General features: G+C 40.8%; 1 protein-coding gene across 1 annotated transcript in view; it reads right to left on the reverse strand.

Annotated features, from left to right (window-relative positions):
- LOC116502169 (myosin heavy chain, cardiac muscle isoform-like) overlaps nucleotides 1-12,898 on the reverse strand; it is a 45,745-nt gene extending 32,847 nt beyond the window's left edge. The window contains exons 1-12 of the mRNA XM_032207933.1: nucleotides 12,808-12,898; nucleotides 11,629-11,732; nucleotides 10,954-11,097; nucleotides 9,050-9,206; nucleotides 7,731-7,758; nucleotides 6,723-6,828; nucleotides 5,389-5,409; nucleotides 4,670-4,762; nucleotides 3,612-3,675; nucleotides 3,377-3,475; nucleotides 1,086-1,189; nucleotides 517-655 (exon numbers count right to left, since the gene is read on the reverse strand). Of these exons, the coding sequence (XP_032063824.1) occupies nucleotides 517-655; nucleotides 1,086-1,189; nucleotides 3,377-3,475; nucleotides 3,612-3,675; nucleotides 4,670-4,762; nucleotides 5,389-5,409; nucleotides 6,723-6,828; nucleotides 7,731-7,758; nucleotides 9,050-9,206; nucleotides 10,954-11,097; nucleotides 11,629-11,732; nucleotides 12,808-12,898 (1,150 nt within the window). The remainder of the gene's footprint in view (nucleotides 1-516; nucleotides 656-1,085; nucleotides 1,190-3,376; nucleotides 3,476-3,611; nucleotides 3,676-4,669; nucleotides 4,763-5,388; nucleotides 5,410-6,722; nucleotides 6,829-7,730; nucleotides 7,759-9,049; nucleotides 9,207-10,953; nucleotides 11,098-11,628; nucleotides 11,733-12,807) is intronic.
- Between the last annotated feature and the right edge of the window lie 1,201 nt (nucleotides 12,899-14,099).

The following is a 14,099-nucleotide window of genomic DNA, read 5'->3' on the forward strand; positions in this document are numbered from 1 at the left end:
CCTAGCCAAGTTCTTAGTTCATCTACATACAAAGAGAAACTAGATAAAGAACTTTCTTTTAAAATTATTCATCTTGGGTGTGCTTATGCTCAGTTCTGTGGTGGAGAAGGTCAGCTAGAAACACACTTGAAAAACTCTTCAGATATAAGAAGAGATTTTCAGAATGGATACAGGCAGTTGAAATAGTACTATTTCACGTGCTAGAGGAAGCAAAGAAGAAAGCCTGAGGAAATAAAATTTAAAGCTAAAGCAACAACTTTTTACAACCATTTTGTTCAAATGGTCAAAAAAAAGGGAGTTTCATTGTGTTGCTCTGACTGTGTCTATTCACTCTCTACTAAGTGAGGTTGCTTGGCAGTGTACGAATCACTGCTAGAAATGAAGTGCAGCACTCTTGGCTGAATAGCAGCTATACTGCACAAGATCAAATTAAACAGGCTCCACCTTCCTCAGCACAGGGTTTGATAATGTGCCAGACTTTTGAAAGTAAGGAGTAACATTAAATGTTTTTCTTACTTTCAGTGCCATCAGCCTCTGCCTGCTCTTCTCTGGGTCGTTGTTTGAATTTCATGTTTCCAAAGTGCATGATGGCTCCTGTGAGTTTGTAGGCACCAGACTTTTCATCTGGCACAAATCCCAAGATGTCCATGGCTTGCTGTGAAAAGCAAAAAAATGGGTATTTTATTGCTTGCCTCTTCAATATTAATGTCATTTTACAGCCCCACAATCTACCCTTGCACAGGAGGGTGTTATTAACCTGCCAAGGGGCATTATCTCAAAGCAGCCACTGGAACACCCTGATGACCCAGCAACGGCTGGGAAGCAAGGGAAGAGATCCCATTATTTAGTGTTTTATGTATCAAAATTATAAGAACATTGAGCCCATGGGCATTACATGGACCAGATTCAAAAGCACAGTATTTTACCGGGCCTCATGATTCATGGTTTGAATACAATTGAGACCCATTCCAGTTTCCATTTTATTCTAGCAGTTTCAGTGACAGAAGTTTGGCTCCTGGCCAGCACCTTTCCTCCTCACATGCACCTAATCAATGAGGCAAAAAGTTAAATCAATACAGGCTTACATCTGTTGCCATCAATTCTTCTCCATCATCCAAGTTGTCCACTGTAACTACTCCTTGTGAGCAGAAGTGGTAGTCATATGGATTGGTGGAGACCAGTAACATATCTGTAAAAGAATTGCCAAGGTCAAAATCCATTCCAATCCAAATTCCATCCATTCAGGAAATCCACCCAAAAATGGAGACTGAAGGGATCAAATCTGACATACATTTGTCTTTACACAAATGTGTAAAATGTGTTTCAAGTGCAGGGCAGCAACCAACTCTTTCATTTTACTGTTCCAGTCTGAAGACCAAGATTTAGAGAAAGAGTAAATAAAAATAATACGAGTAAATAAAAATATAAAAATAATAAGAGTAAATAAAAATAATATGAATAATATGCACACACTTCTATTAAACATGTTTTGCATTATACTGAGGTCATCATTTCCTATATAGCCCTATTTTCTGCTTTGCATGGCTGTAGGGGGTAAGAACACTATTTAGTTACAGGGAAAAAATATTTGAGTAGGATTCAAGATAGGGACAACTGGGATGGTTCCCTCTTTAATGACAGACCTGAAAAAAATGAGTTTCAGGATTCTTTGGAAAAGTCTCTTGTATCTTAATGAACAAAAGCCTAAACACAGCTTTTTATTTCTCTCCTCTTTCCTTTCTCCTCACATCAAAAGTCAAAATTACAGAGTTATTTTCTAGAAAGCTAGAAGGCTTCAATACTTCATGGAGAGTCCTACTTCCTTGAATTCACAGGAAGTTTCACCTGGATTCAGCAGACCAAGCTTTGACCAAGCTAGATGTCAATGTTTTATTTACACACACACACACAGAATAGCCTGAGTTGGAAGGGACCCACAAGGATCATCAGGTCCAACTCCTGGCTCCACACAGGACCACCCCAAAATCAGAGTTTGCGTCTCAAAGCAAACAAAGGAGGCCTCATGAGGCCTCCCCTCAGCCTGCTCTTCTTGGGTCTGAACAAACCAAGGGCCCTCAGACACTCCTCATACTGTCTTGCCCTCTAGACCTTTCACTGTCTTTGTAACCTTCCTTTGGAAGCTAATAATTTTATGTCCTTGTAATGTTGTGGCTCCCAAAACCGCACACAGTACTCGAGGTGAGGTCTCACCAGTACAGAGTAGAGCAGAAGTACATATCTAAGTGTGTGTGTAAATATATATATATTTTTTTTTTTTTGTCTGTTATTATGTATATATAAAGTCATATTCTCTATGTCTACACGTTACTTTGCTATGTAATCACTATCTTATGCGATCACTTATAAATATACACATAATACATATATTTATCTATATTTAGAGAACTATGTATTGATGTACAAAGATGTACATTTCTTGTCTACAAAGCAAAGCCACCATTGGTTTCAGACTCTTTAAGAGCCTGTAAACATGCCCCTCCTGGCCAGAAAGGTGAATGCTGTTTGTGGAATATACAGACAGTTTATGAGAAGGACCATATTTTCCCAGCACAGGGATTCACAGAGGAATCTCAGTCCAATGCTTCCTTGAAATCTTTCCCATAATTGTCATTAGACCACATAAAAGTTAAGAGGGTTAGGGACTTGACCACACACTGTCAGGATAAGACTTCAAAACAGATTATGATTGCTACAGCTTAACGGGAGTTCAGCATAGCAACAGAGTGACTCTTCAATGTGTTTTATAGAATATGTTTCTTAGAGCACAAATAAAAGTCAGCTAGCCACATCACTTTAATGATTAGTGAAGGCTCTATTTAAAGCATTAGGATATAGGAGCAAGGAGACCTCATCTGCTCTCTGCTCTTCTCCAGCAGTCTATGGGACTGCCTTCAGCCAGGGGAAACTTGACAGGGGAGATCGCCAAGCAGCCGTGCATATTCCCCTTTTCTATGAGTTGTGCTAGGATACTATGCCCATTTGGGACAGGAAGAGGGAAATAGTTTTTCTTCATGGATATATAAGCAAATCTCCTCACACACACACAGAAAAAAAAAAAATCATTATCAAAGTTTTATTGCCATAAATGCTTTTAAAGGCATAGATTTTTTCCAGATGTTTTGAGAGCTTGAATTACACAGATTCAACATGATGGTTTTTGGCTTTATAATGCTACATTTTAGAAGTCACATCCAAACCTAATTCCTTTATTCTAATACCTAAAATCACATCACTTTATTGGGTACTTGCATCAGTGAAAGAGACTTTCCGAACACATCTTTGCTCCCTACCCCCCTCTTTAGCTGCTTCAGAGAAAGGCTGGTTCTTAAAGGCTGTGTATCCATTAAACACTTACCTAGTAACTCTGGTTTCTTTCCTGACAGGATTTGGTAGAAGATGTGATAGTCTCTTTCACCTGGTTGCTGGAAAATCACTCGGGATTTCTCCAGTAAATCTGGTTTCACAAAAAAAAATTCAGTGAGTAAGGTTCTCCAAGTTTTCAGATGAGGAATTGTACTTTTAATTACTTTAAAAAGAAAAAAAAAAAAAAAAAGAAACAAGAGAAAAAAAAAAAAGAATTTGCTGCTTACAAATCTCAATATCAGCAGATGACAGTTTGCCTGTGGTTCCAAAGTGGATTCGGATAAATTTACCCTAAACCCCAGAGAAAAATATTCTAATTAGTGCATACAGTATACAGAGAGGAAAACTTGAAGGCGATCATTTGGTTCAAAGAATCAGTTTATGCTAACTACTTGGCTTTGCACAGGCCCATTTTCAATGAGAAATACCAAACAATGATATAACAGTTTCTTAAGCAGCCTGAGTCTGTATCTACAGCTCTTTAATCAGCTTGTGGGGAAAGGATAACTGTGTACTATTATACCAGGCTGAGATATGGGAAAGCATGTGGCTTCCAGTTTCATATTACAGCTTCACAGGAATGTGGGACTCAAAGTAATAATCCAATAAACCTGAACATGAGACACAGATGTCTGCGTCTATGCATGTGTGTGTAGTGACTCCCTCTCATTTGTAGTCCTGACTTATAATTTACAGGTCTAATGAAAACAGAGAGAGAGGCCCAAGCTCATGACAGAACTAAGAAACAAGAGAAACAAGCAGGGACAGCTTATTGAGACCAAAAAAAAAAAGTAGATGGTGTTGGTCAAAAGCAGAACTGCTCTCTATATGGGTCTGCAGAAGAAGATGCGGGAGGGAGCAGGGATTGTGGTACATCTCTGACACTTCATGATCAAGTAGAGGTATTGTAGAGAGGGTGGATGACTTGGGCTGGTGGAAAACGGTAGGACAATAAGGCTATGCAGCAGAAGCAGTCTTGGGGAGAATTTGCCATTGCTGTTTAAAATTACGTGATGTGAAGGGCTTCATAAAGTGAGGCTTTTCTTGGTTCCTTCTCATGGAATTGTTTAAACAACTATTCAAGGTGGATCAATCTCTCTTTTTTCCTCATTAATCCCTCCAATAGTTTTTCCTAGACAGATCCTACTTTGTTATTCCTTCCTTGTGAAGAAGCCCAACCATTTTAGTGGACAAAATGAGAAGCAATTTATGAAATAATTATTACAGAGATGTTACCAAGTGGCATTGTTAATGACGATATTATTATGCTGCATTACAGACTTACAAAACGTGACGAGTTGTCATTTCTCAGGGTTTTGGCATTTCCAAAAGCTTCTAGGGCTGGGTTTGCTTGAATGATTTGGTCCTCCAAGGTTCCCTAGAAATCAAGGTTGCAGTACTATTGAGAAACCTACAGGCCACAAACTCATACGGTAACTCTAACTCAGGCATGCGTTCACTCATAGAGAGAAGCCTCCCAAGGAAAACAGCTTAGCTCCACCCGAGGGGTGGCACAGCATGGAGTGGTGTAACAGCAGAATTGACAGCCAACTAGGAATGCTTAAAATGCCTCAAATGTTCAGTGGCTCTCTGCTGTTTTGCTTTGTAGATTTGATAATTTATGCCATCTGCATGCAGATGAAATCACCATATCTTTCCGTGTACTGAGAAGTCGCTGGGGACATCCAAGTGCATGTGTGTAGGAGAGGGGCTACTGAAGACAGTGACAAGCACTGCAGTGAAATGCATTATTTTTTAAAGCACTCAGAGCTTTTAGTGTCTAGAATTTTTGGAAACGAGAAAAGCGTTAACCACCACTTGCACAAACTTCAGTTTGTTAAAGAAAACTACAACTGCCTTGGCTTTGGGGAACACTTCAATAGGGGAACCACGCAAAGCAAGATGCTGAGGTTCGTGAAATGGAATGACAGAGCTGAGTGCCGTCTTCACACGGAAAAGGTAAAAAAAAAAAAAAAAAAAAAAAAAAAAAAGCTGAATACTTACCCCAGTTTTGGTAGCTGGTTGCTGTCAAAAGACAGAAAAAAAAAGTGAGTACTTACTAAAAGGACATCACAGGATCACAGGATATAAACATTAGCAAGGTTAGACATCTAGTTGGGGCCCACATACTAGCAGGAATTTCTGAAATCTTATTTTGCATTCACCACACATCACAAAATAGCCAAGTGCTGCTCCTACCCAGCTCATTATTTTAACTCCCTACTCCAAGCATATGCCTGGTTTTACTCCAGAGGTGTTCCAGAAGGAACCACAAGATTAACAAACCAGACAGAGAAAACAGGCAAGTACCAGATGGTAAGGATAAAAGAATGTAAATGCAAACAGGAAAGTTTTAGACAATCAGATTGTGCTGCACGTGAATTCTTGGATTATTAGAAACAAGGGCTGAAATGTTGAAGATAAAATGTGACCTCAGCTGAGAAGTTACATGGACAAAGTTTTCCAGCTGCAATATCTGTTATTTGCACATTTTTTTTCATGCCAGATTTCTGATGCCATTATGAGCATCAATGTCATTGCACATACAAGGCTGACTCTGGACCACTCAGTCATTTCCTAAGAGAACTTTGCAGACTTCAGATGAATGCATATTATATTTTGGGAACATGAGGTGAGCAAACAGAATCTGAGGCTGGCTGAAGTCTTAGCTTTATACATAAAGTTCATAGGAATCAATTTGCCACAAAAGAGCGTTGAACCTTGAAGTGCAATGAAGTGTAGTGAATAAACTCATAGCAACACAGAATAAAAAGCAACATGAATGCAGTATTCACTGTAACCTTAGCACTTAAAAGCAGAACAGCACTTAACCAAAAGGAAATATAGAGAAGTTGATTTAAAAACCTTTTGTCAAAACATTCCTATTTTAGAGGACAAAAAGGCTTTTCAACAAAACAGACATTTTGATCAAAGCTATGCTTTTGAAGACTGTTTTCCATGTGAAAAGAAATCTTTTTTTTTTTTTTTTTAATCTTCATGATCTTCCCAGCATTTGACCAGTTTTAACGCATTAAGAAACATTTAACACGTAACAACTAAAACTCTTAGAAAAAAATATCAGCAACCAGCAGTAGTTCAGAAACAGGAGGGGTTTTGCTGCTCTGCCTGCAGCATGGCAAATTTGGAAGAGCATTGCCTTCCTACCTTCAGGACTACATGGTTTCAGTAATGCCATTTAGATGCATCAATAACTTTTCCCAACAATTTCTTATCTTAACCATGCCCATTGAGGTCTAGCACATAGTCCAGCACTCAGGATGCAGACTTGCAATGTTGTGCACAACAAATATCTTGGAAGCTTGAAATGAAAGAGCTGCTGGCAGACTTACGTTCTTTTTACCAGGTTCACCCAAGGCTGCCACTGTGGCAAAGTACTGGATGACACGTTTTGTGTTGACAGTCTTGCCAGCACCGGATTCTCCGCTAGGGGAAGAAGGAAGGTAACATTAGAGTCGCCCAATCAGCTCTAACCCATTCTTTTGCCCGCCCATCCTGTCAGCTCCATGCCCTGCACAGGCTATTCTTACAGTCACTGACTGATTTCTGCAGCCTGTTTTTGGGTCATTCCAAGGAAAATCATGTCATATTAACTGAATGACGAGCTGAATGCCTACAACAACAGCAACTATTTCTTCATGTGACTGCATTCAGAAATCTAATGCAAACCCACACAACTTTGAGTTTCCTTTAAGTCTTAATAGAAAGGTTTATTAAAAATGTCCAGACTCAGGATCCAACTCTATACAGCTAATGAGTTAAAAAACATACATGAGAACTGCAGTATTTTGCCAGCATCATCCAGTAGAATATGTGAACTGTGTAGAGAGAGACCTAGCTCTCCACCTTTCATGCTTGACAGTAAATGTGCCTCCTCTTTTCTTGGTCATATTCCTTCCTGTGGATGAGTCTATTCAACATTCTTGACTATGTTTTGTAACAAGAACAACATTTTGAAGAAAATCTTCTGTGTCCGGAGAGGGCAGACACAGCAAGGACAACCCTGGAAGAAGCTTCTCTAACTGCCTGTTGAGTTGTTTTCATGCCTACTTGGAAAGGACACCAAATGCAGATCAGAAACGGGCCAGCCTCCATCAAACTCTCAGCTATTCCTTTCCAATGGGGCTCAAGGCAGCCATCAGGTGGCTAAATTGCCAATTATTTCACTTGGATCAAGTTCCAGGCAATATAGCTGAGCTTTTAAGGGTCAACTTGTATTTCAATGGGATTTTCAAGGAGACTTTTCAATAGTCTTTTTCTTTTTTTTCCTTTTGAAGTTTTTTTCTGCAGCAAAAGAGTCTTGAATCAGCCAAAAGAGAAGCACTTACGTGATCAGCATAGACTGATTCTCCCGATCTGTGGAGGAGGAAAAAAAAAAAAAAAAAAGAATTGAAGCAAACTTAGTTGGCTGTAGAAATTGCTTGTTATCATTTCAAATCAGAACCAACTATTCTAGAACCAGTCCTGAGTGGACAGGAGAGAAACACAGGAAGTAGCAGTGGAAAGGTAAAAATAAGCATTATTAGTCCAACCTCCAGCATTGCCAGTTTTTCCTGTACCCTGAAGCCTCCTCTCATGTTTTGTTCAAGTCAGTACTAAAGACCTGCAAGTCATGCACATTCCCCTAAGTCTAGGAAACAAACAACAAAAATAAAGTAATTTGCTGTCAGCAAAATGTTGCTTTACTTACTCCCGTGTAGGTCTCTGCTCATGTCTGACTCCTCTGCCCTGCATTATTGCACCAACCCAAGCAATTCTACTACTTGTTCTTGGGCCACTCATCACTGTATGTATGTACGCTTTTTTGGTGAGCCATGCTGCTGAAATCAAGTTTTATAGTTTCCCTACTGTTAACGGCCTGAGCAGAAGTAAACATTTATAAGAACGTTTTGCAATCAATATATTATTAAACTAGTTCAGCAAATGCTAACTAGAAGCAGATTCTAGGAACCACTGGGCCTGAATCCCTCTTTTCTGTTTTAATTCCAGACATCCTGATGAGATACATATTGGGCAGCGTGGCCATATTTCACTCTCATCTGATAAAAGAGCATCTTTCTGCAGACACGTCTCTGCCCCAGCACCTTTTGTCCCCTTGCAGCCATGGTGCTTGCCATTTTATGAAAACCAGGCGACAGCAGCGTGTGACCACACCAAGTCTCTCTGGGATTTATCCTGCAGCCTTCACAGGACCCGGTGTAAGCACATCACTGCTGCCCTCTGCTGACAAACTCTTTTTCCAGTGATTGGAGGGCTTGGGCGAGATTCTATAGAAAAATAGCAGAGCTTGCTGCTGCACAGTAGGCGCTCAGACCCCACGCGCAGTCAGCGCGTTGCTGATCCACAGCAGGTTCTTGCCAACAATGTGCACGCAGCATCCTCCATAGCTGCCCTTCATTAACTTCTGAATGTTTGCATCTGATGAGCATCTGAATGAGCTGTTACCAGAACTAGCACAGGGACAGGCAGGGCAAAAAACACAATAATTAAAAAAAAATTACTGATGCAGACTCCCAAGCCCCTGTTGCTTGTTGAGTATCTGCACATTTGGTGCACACTGCAAATACTCTCACAAATGGCCATCTGGTATCAATCATGTCTGCTAAATAAAGCAAAACTAAATTTAAAAGCAAGGAGCGCCACTTACTACGCAGCATGTCGTGGTATGCGTTATCAGCGATGGAGAAGATGTGAGGAGGAGCCTCTGAGCGCCTCTTGCCTTTGTAGGCAGCGACAACCTCCGACTTATAGACAGGCAACCATTTGTAGGGGTTTATAGTCACGCAGAATAAGCCTGAGTAGGTCTAGAGGGAAACACAAGACAAGGGTGGAAAAAAAAACTTTCAAGGAATAAGAAAGAAAACCTAAGTTAACCTGGCAGGAACTCATGTTGCCAGCTTTTGATCTGACTTTGAATTCTGGTCAAAATTGTAGCCTTTGATCTGAATTCCTAGAGCTACTGGTTTGCTACTGGACTTCCCATTAGCAATCAATAGTACCAATATAACAGATATTAAGCAGTTTTCCAAAGGGGGAAAATTATTTTCAAGATGACAGCCAGAGAGAAACAGCCCCTCCAGATGAACAGAGGAGCAGCAAGGAGACCTCTGTCTGATTTTCTGCCTGGCCACCCATTAAAAGCTGTTTCCTCTTGAAAACAATGATTATGAAAAGGAAAAAAAAAAAAAAAAAAAAAAAAAAAAGTCAGAGCTTTTCTGTTTGAACTCTGTTCTTAGGAAGAGAAATCTGGGAGAAAAAATCTCCCATTACTAACTTGATGTGAACACCCTGGGGCAAATTTCAGTTGGATGTTCAAAGAGAAAATAACTTTGTCGTACTATTCCCCAAAGCTTTTTCAGCTTTAGGAGAAATGCAGTTGGCAAATAAATAAATAAATAAAATCTATCTTCATAGTCACTCTGTGGGCTCTCTTTATCAATTAGCTGGGGCCTGACAGTTCTGAGGAAGAATGAGTTTCAGGTTGTAACCCTGGGGGATTAGCATTAACTGATAACTTTTCAGGTACTTAGTCTGGGTCAACGCAGAAAACTTTTCAGAACCCAGATATTATATGGGCACAAGCACTACGTTCATATAGATTAATGAGTTCAATGAGATAATGATTGCAGGTGTCTTTCCCTAAAAGAGGATTAGGACCTGCTCCAGAATGGCCTTGGCATGAGTCTTCAGTACTAATTTTCTAAGCAGAAAAACAACCAAACAAACAAGCTGTAAATGGATTAAGCAAGATGATGAAATTTCATTTTCTAACTATAATGATCTACAAGACTATAAGCTATGTTTTACGCTGTACATGTTTATACAGGGGTTATTAAATAAATACAGAAGCTATATAACAATCAGAATTTAAATTGGATTCACTCCTCTGATGTAAACCGAAAACCTGAATAAGGATTGGCTAGAAAAATCTATCGATTCTCCTGACTGACTTCAGACACAATTGGATGTAGCAAGCTGAGGGCAAAAGTTTGGCCTCATGAAACTAGATGCCACTGAAACTTATTCTGGCGATAACAGAAATTATGTTAATGATGTTACAGGGAAGATACAGAGCGAGGAAAAAGGCCAGAGCAAAACAAGACAGATGTCAACACTGAAAATGAAGCGAATAAAATTACTGAACTAAAGATAGAACGGCTTCTAGTTAAAACAAGTTATATGTGTGCTCTAAAAGCTTGAGGCATTGTTTCTTAACAAGGAAATCTCCATAGCTGGTAATGACATGGATTAGCATTAGAAGTGGAAAAATAAACTAGGTCTTCCCAAGGTCTTGACTGCTGAAAATATGTCCCACGACACCTCTTTCCTAGACAAGCAAGGAAAAACAGAGATAGACACAATCTTATTCACTTTTGTCTGTATTCAGTCAAAATTACTGCAAGGAACTTTCCTTTTTCCTACTGAAAAAAATGAGTGAGACCCTCAGTTTTATAACATATCCAAGTTGTAAACTGAATATGAAGATCACATGCTCGAATATCACAGCATTTGAAATGCGTATTTCCAGAGAGACAAAGTAGTGACCCTTACATAAATCATCCAGTTGCTGTAGCGCTTCCTCAGGTTGTACAACACAGATGCCTCATTCAGATGGGTCAGCATAGCCATGTCCTCAATCATGTCAAATTTGGGAGGGTTCATGGACTGCACGTCGTCTTCTTTTATAGTCATGGTCTGCAAAGACAGACAGAGTACAGCACCACTGGAAGACACTGAGATTTTCTATCACTTTGCACACCTTAGAGGAGAACATGTTTTTCCCTGTAGAGGGAGATTCTTTGGCTCAATGTCGTCTATGTACGTGATGCCATTTATTTTCACAGACACCGAAAGAATGAGGGAAGCCTGAGATGGAACAAATAAGAAGAGTGGTGGTGTGGCTGTGGAGCCATGGGAATTCACTGTCAGCATAGGGTTTTACCTCCCACCTCCTTATTTCTCCCTCTGGGGTCCAAACCTGGACTGGTTGGCCGCATACCTCTGTTCACAGTGCTGTGCACATACTGATGCTCCTTCAGGCACCAGCAAATTCCTATTTTTCCCTTGGTTGTTTCTCATTTGCCATCAGTTACCGAGGCTTCTTGTTCACAGCCTATTTCATGGATGACATGAACCAGGCAGCAGAGCTTAAACTGAGCCAGGTATGTTCTGGGACTTGCTGCTCAGCCCTCATTCATCATGGGTCATACAAAAATGCTATCATACCCGTCCATCTGTTGTCTCGACGGTCACTTTGCCACCACTGGTTTCTGTAATTTCAGCTTCAACATAAGCTTTCTTTTCATCGGGAACCCAACATTTCTTCTTCCCTGTGAAATTAAGGAGACAGAGGGTTCACAGTCTTGAGTCAAATAACAATGCCGAGTCCTACTAAGTGAGATTGCTAGGGTTAGTTAAACCCCTGGGATCACAGCAGATCGGCAGTGCTGCGGGAGCTGAGTGCCAAAACAGAAGGTTCAGAGCTTCCAAATGTTGTCTCTCCTTTGAAACTACCACTTGGCTTCCCTAGATCCTCCCAGCACAAGGTGTCATAATATTTCACGAACACTGGCGAAGCCTCAGCCTTCACAGGAAATCCACAGTCATCATCACCAGCGTGCAGATGGAGGAACTGAGATCCAAGCCCAAATGAAACCATTTGCTAAAAAGCCACAGAGTATTGCTATCTGAATGAGGAATTCAGCCCATATTATTTGCCTGCCAGCTATCAGATTTAACCTTGTTCCTGCACACTCCTTTGAAGTCTGTCTTGAAAAACAGTAATATTAATAACTCACACTGAGTTATGTATGCTGCTTCTTAGAAGTTTGGATTAGCCATGCTGGACTTCAGATGACTTGTTTTAGCAACTACTCTGAACAGCATACAGCTGTGGTTATTTGTGATCTTACTCTTACTACTACACCTCAGAGCTCACAAAACCATTTCATGAAAAATAACTTATGTAAAGTTAAAACCTAGCACTGGGCTGTCAATAAAGCATACAAATCAAGCAGAGGTACACGTACAACAGGGACATTTAGTCAGGTCACAGAATTTCTTACATTACAGCAACATCAGCGTGCAACATTTTTCTCCCAAATGGACAAAGCAGCAATCTCTCTTTTAGCAGTGCAGTGCAAGTATGTCTTGCTTCTAAATCTAGCTAATTACTTAGTATGAGTTGATAGATTGCTTCCCTTCAGCACTGCCTTAGGGCTCTCTGTAGCTTTGCAAGATAGAGAAGATTATTCAAACTTGGTTGAACCAGCCATCTCATCAGCAGCAGCAGCAACAGGGGTTTGCATCCTGCTTTGCTCTGCACTCCCCCAGCTACATTATGGATGCAACCCTTACTGGGTTAACAGGCCAACACCAGCATAAAAAAATGGTGCTGCAACTCACCATCGAAGGCCACAGTTTGTGCCATCATCAGCTCCCTCTCGCTCTTTCGTAGGAAGGGAGCAGCCTCCCCGAATTCCGACATGTCCATCATCTTGGCAAGGTTTCAAGGTGTCACAGCTCAAGGAGGAGAAAGGCAGGGAACCGCTCTAACAAAAAGGAGGAAAAAGTTGCATTTCTTGGACCATGTGATGCAATATGAAACACTCAGCAGAACGCGGCAGGTGGCTGATTATAGTGACGACTAATTTGAAACAGAAATACCTAATGGAGATTTTGGGCTTTACTGAACCCTTCGCTAAACCCTTGCCTGTCTCAGTTTATTTAAAGCCAGACAGATCCTTTGTGGTTCAAAACCCCGACACGGGTCACAGTTATCTCCATGGGAGAATGCAGTCTCCTCTTTATAGCATGAATGGTGCTTAGGAACAGCAGATAAAAGGGACCACTTCAGCCTGTGACTTTGAAAACCATTTAGCAGTGGCTCTGCCTCCTACCAACTCATCTGGAGTGGGCTGCATGCCCTCCAGTGCTGGGGCACATCCTCCGGGGCCCTGCCACGCATCCTCTCTGGCAGGCACTGTCTTGAAACCGCAGAACAAGAATTCCCTGCTGCGAGCTATTGCAGAGGCATGCTTTACACCCCCTGGCGAGGCTCCAGAGAGGCATGCCCATGCTCCTGCCACAGAAAACTGGAGCTGGAGATGGTGCCGTGCCCACAGTGCTTGCCTCCGATGGTGCCAGACAGCCTGGCAAAAACCCAGGACTCATCCGTCTCGGGTACGGCAGAAGGCAAATGTGCCTGCAATACTGGCACTAAGGCTTTGTTGATTTCCACATTGATCTGAGTTTATTAGTCCAGCTTAATACCTACAACACTTGTTTTCTCAAATGACAAGGCCACAGCATTTAGGAGCCCCTTATCATATAAGAAATGGCAGGGCACACTCATGTAAGTGAGACTGATTTGCTGGGTTTGTACTGCCAAGCACTAAGGCTGGTTATCCCACTCTTATTTTTAGTATTTGGAAAGCAGATAGCTCAAATCAGTGGCACTTTATATAATGGAATCTATAAACACAGAACTTAAGCTTTAAGGAAAATTTGCCTAAACAGCTATACACGATATTTATTTTTAAGGATTCAAAACTTGACAATTGGGCTGAAATAAGTCCTACTGAATACCACTGAAATGGATAGCTTTTTACTAGGAATTAATTTGATTCACGTGTGCTTTCTATATTAACTGTATAAATGACTTTTTTTTATGTATACATATGCATACATACACACAT

This window comes from Aythya fuligula, chromosome 1 (assembly GCF_009819795.1).
Source record: "Aythya fuligula isolate bAytFul2 chromosome 1, bAytFul2.pri, whole genome shotgun sequence".
In the NCBI taxonomy this organism is placed as follows: Eukaryota; Metazoa; Chordata; class Aves; order Anseriformes; family Anatidae; genus Aythya; species Aythya fuligula.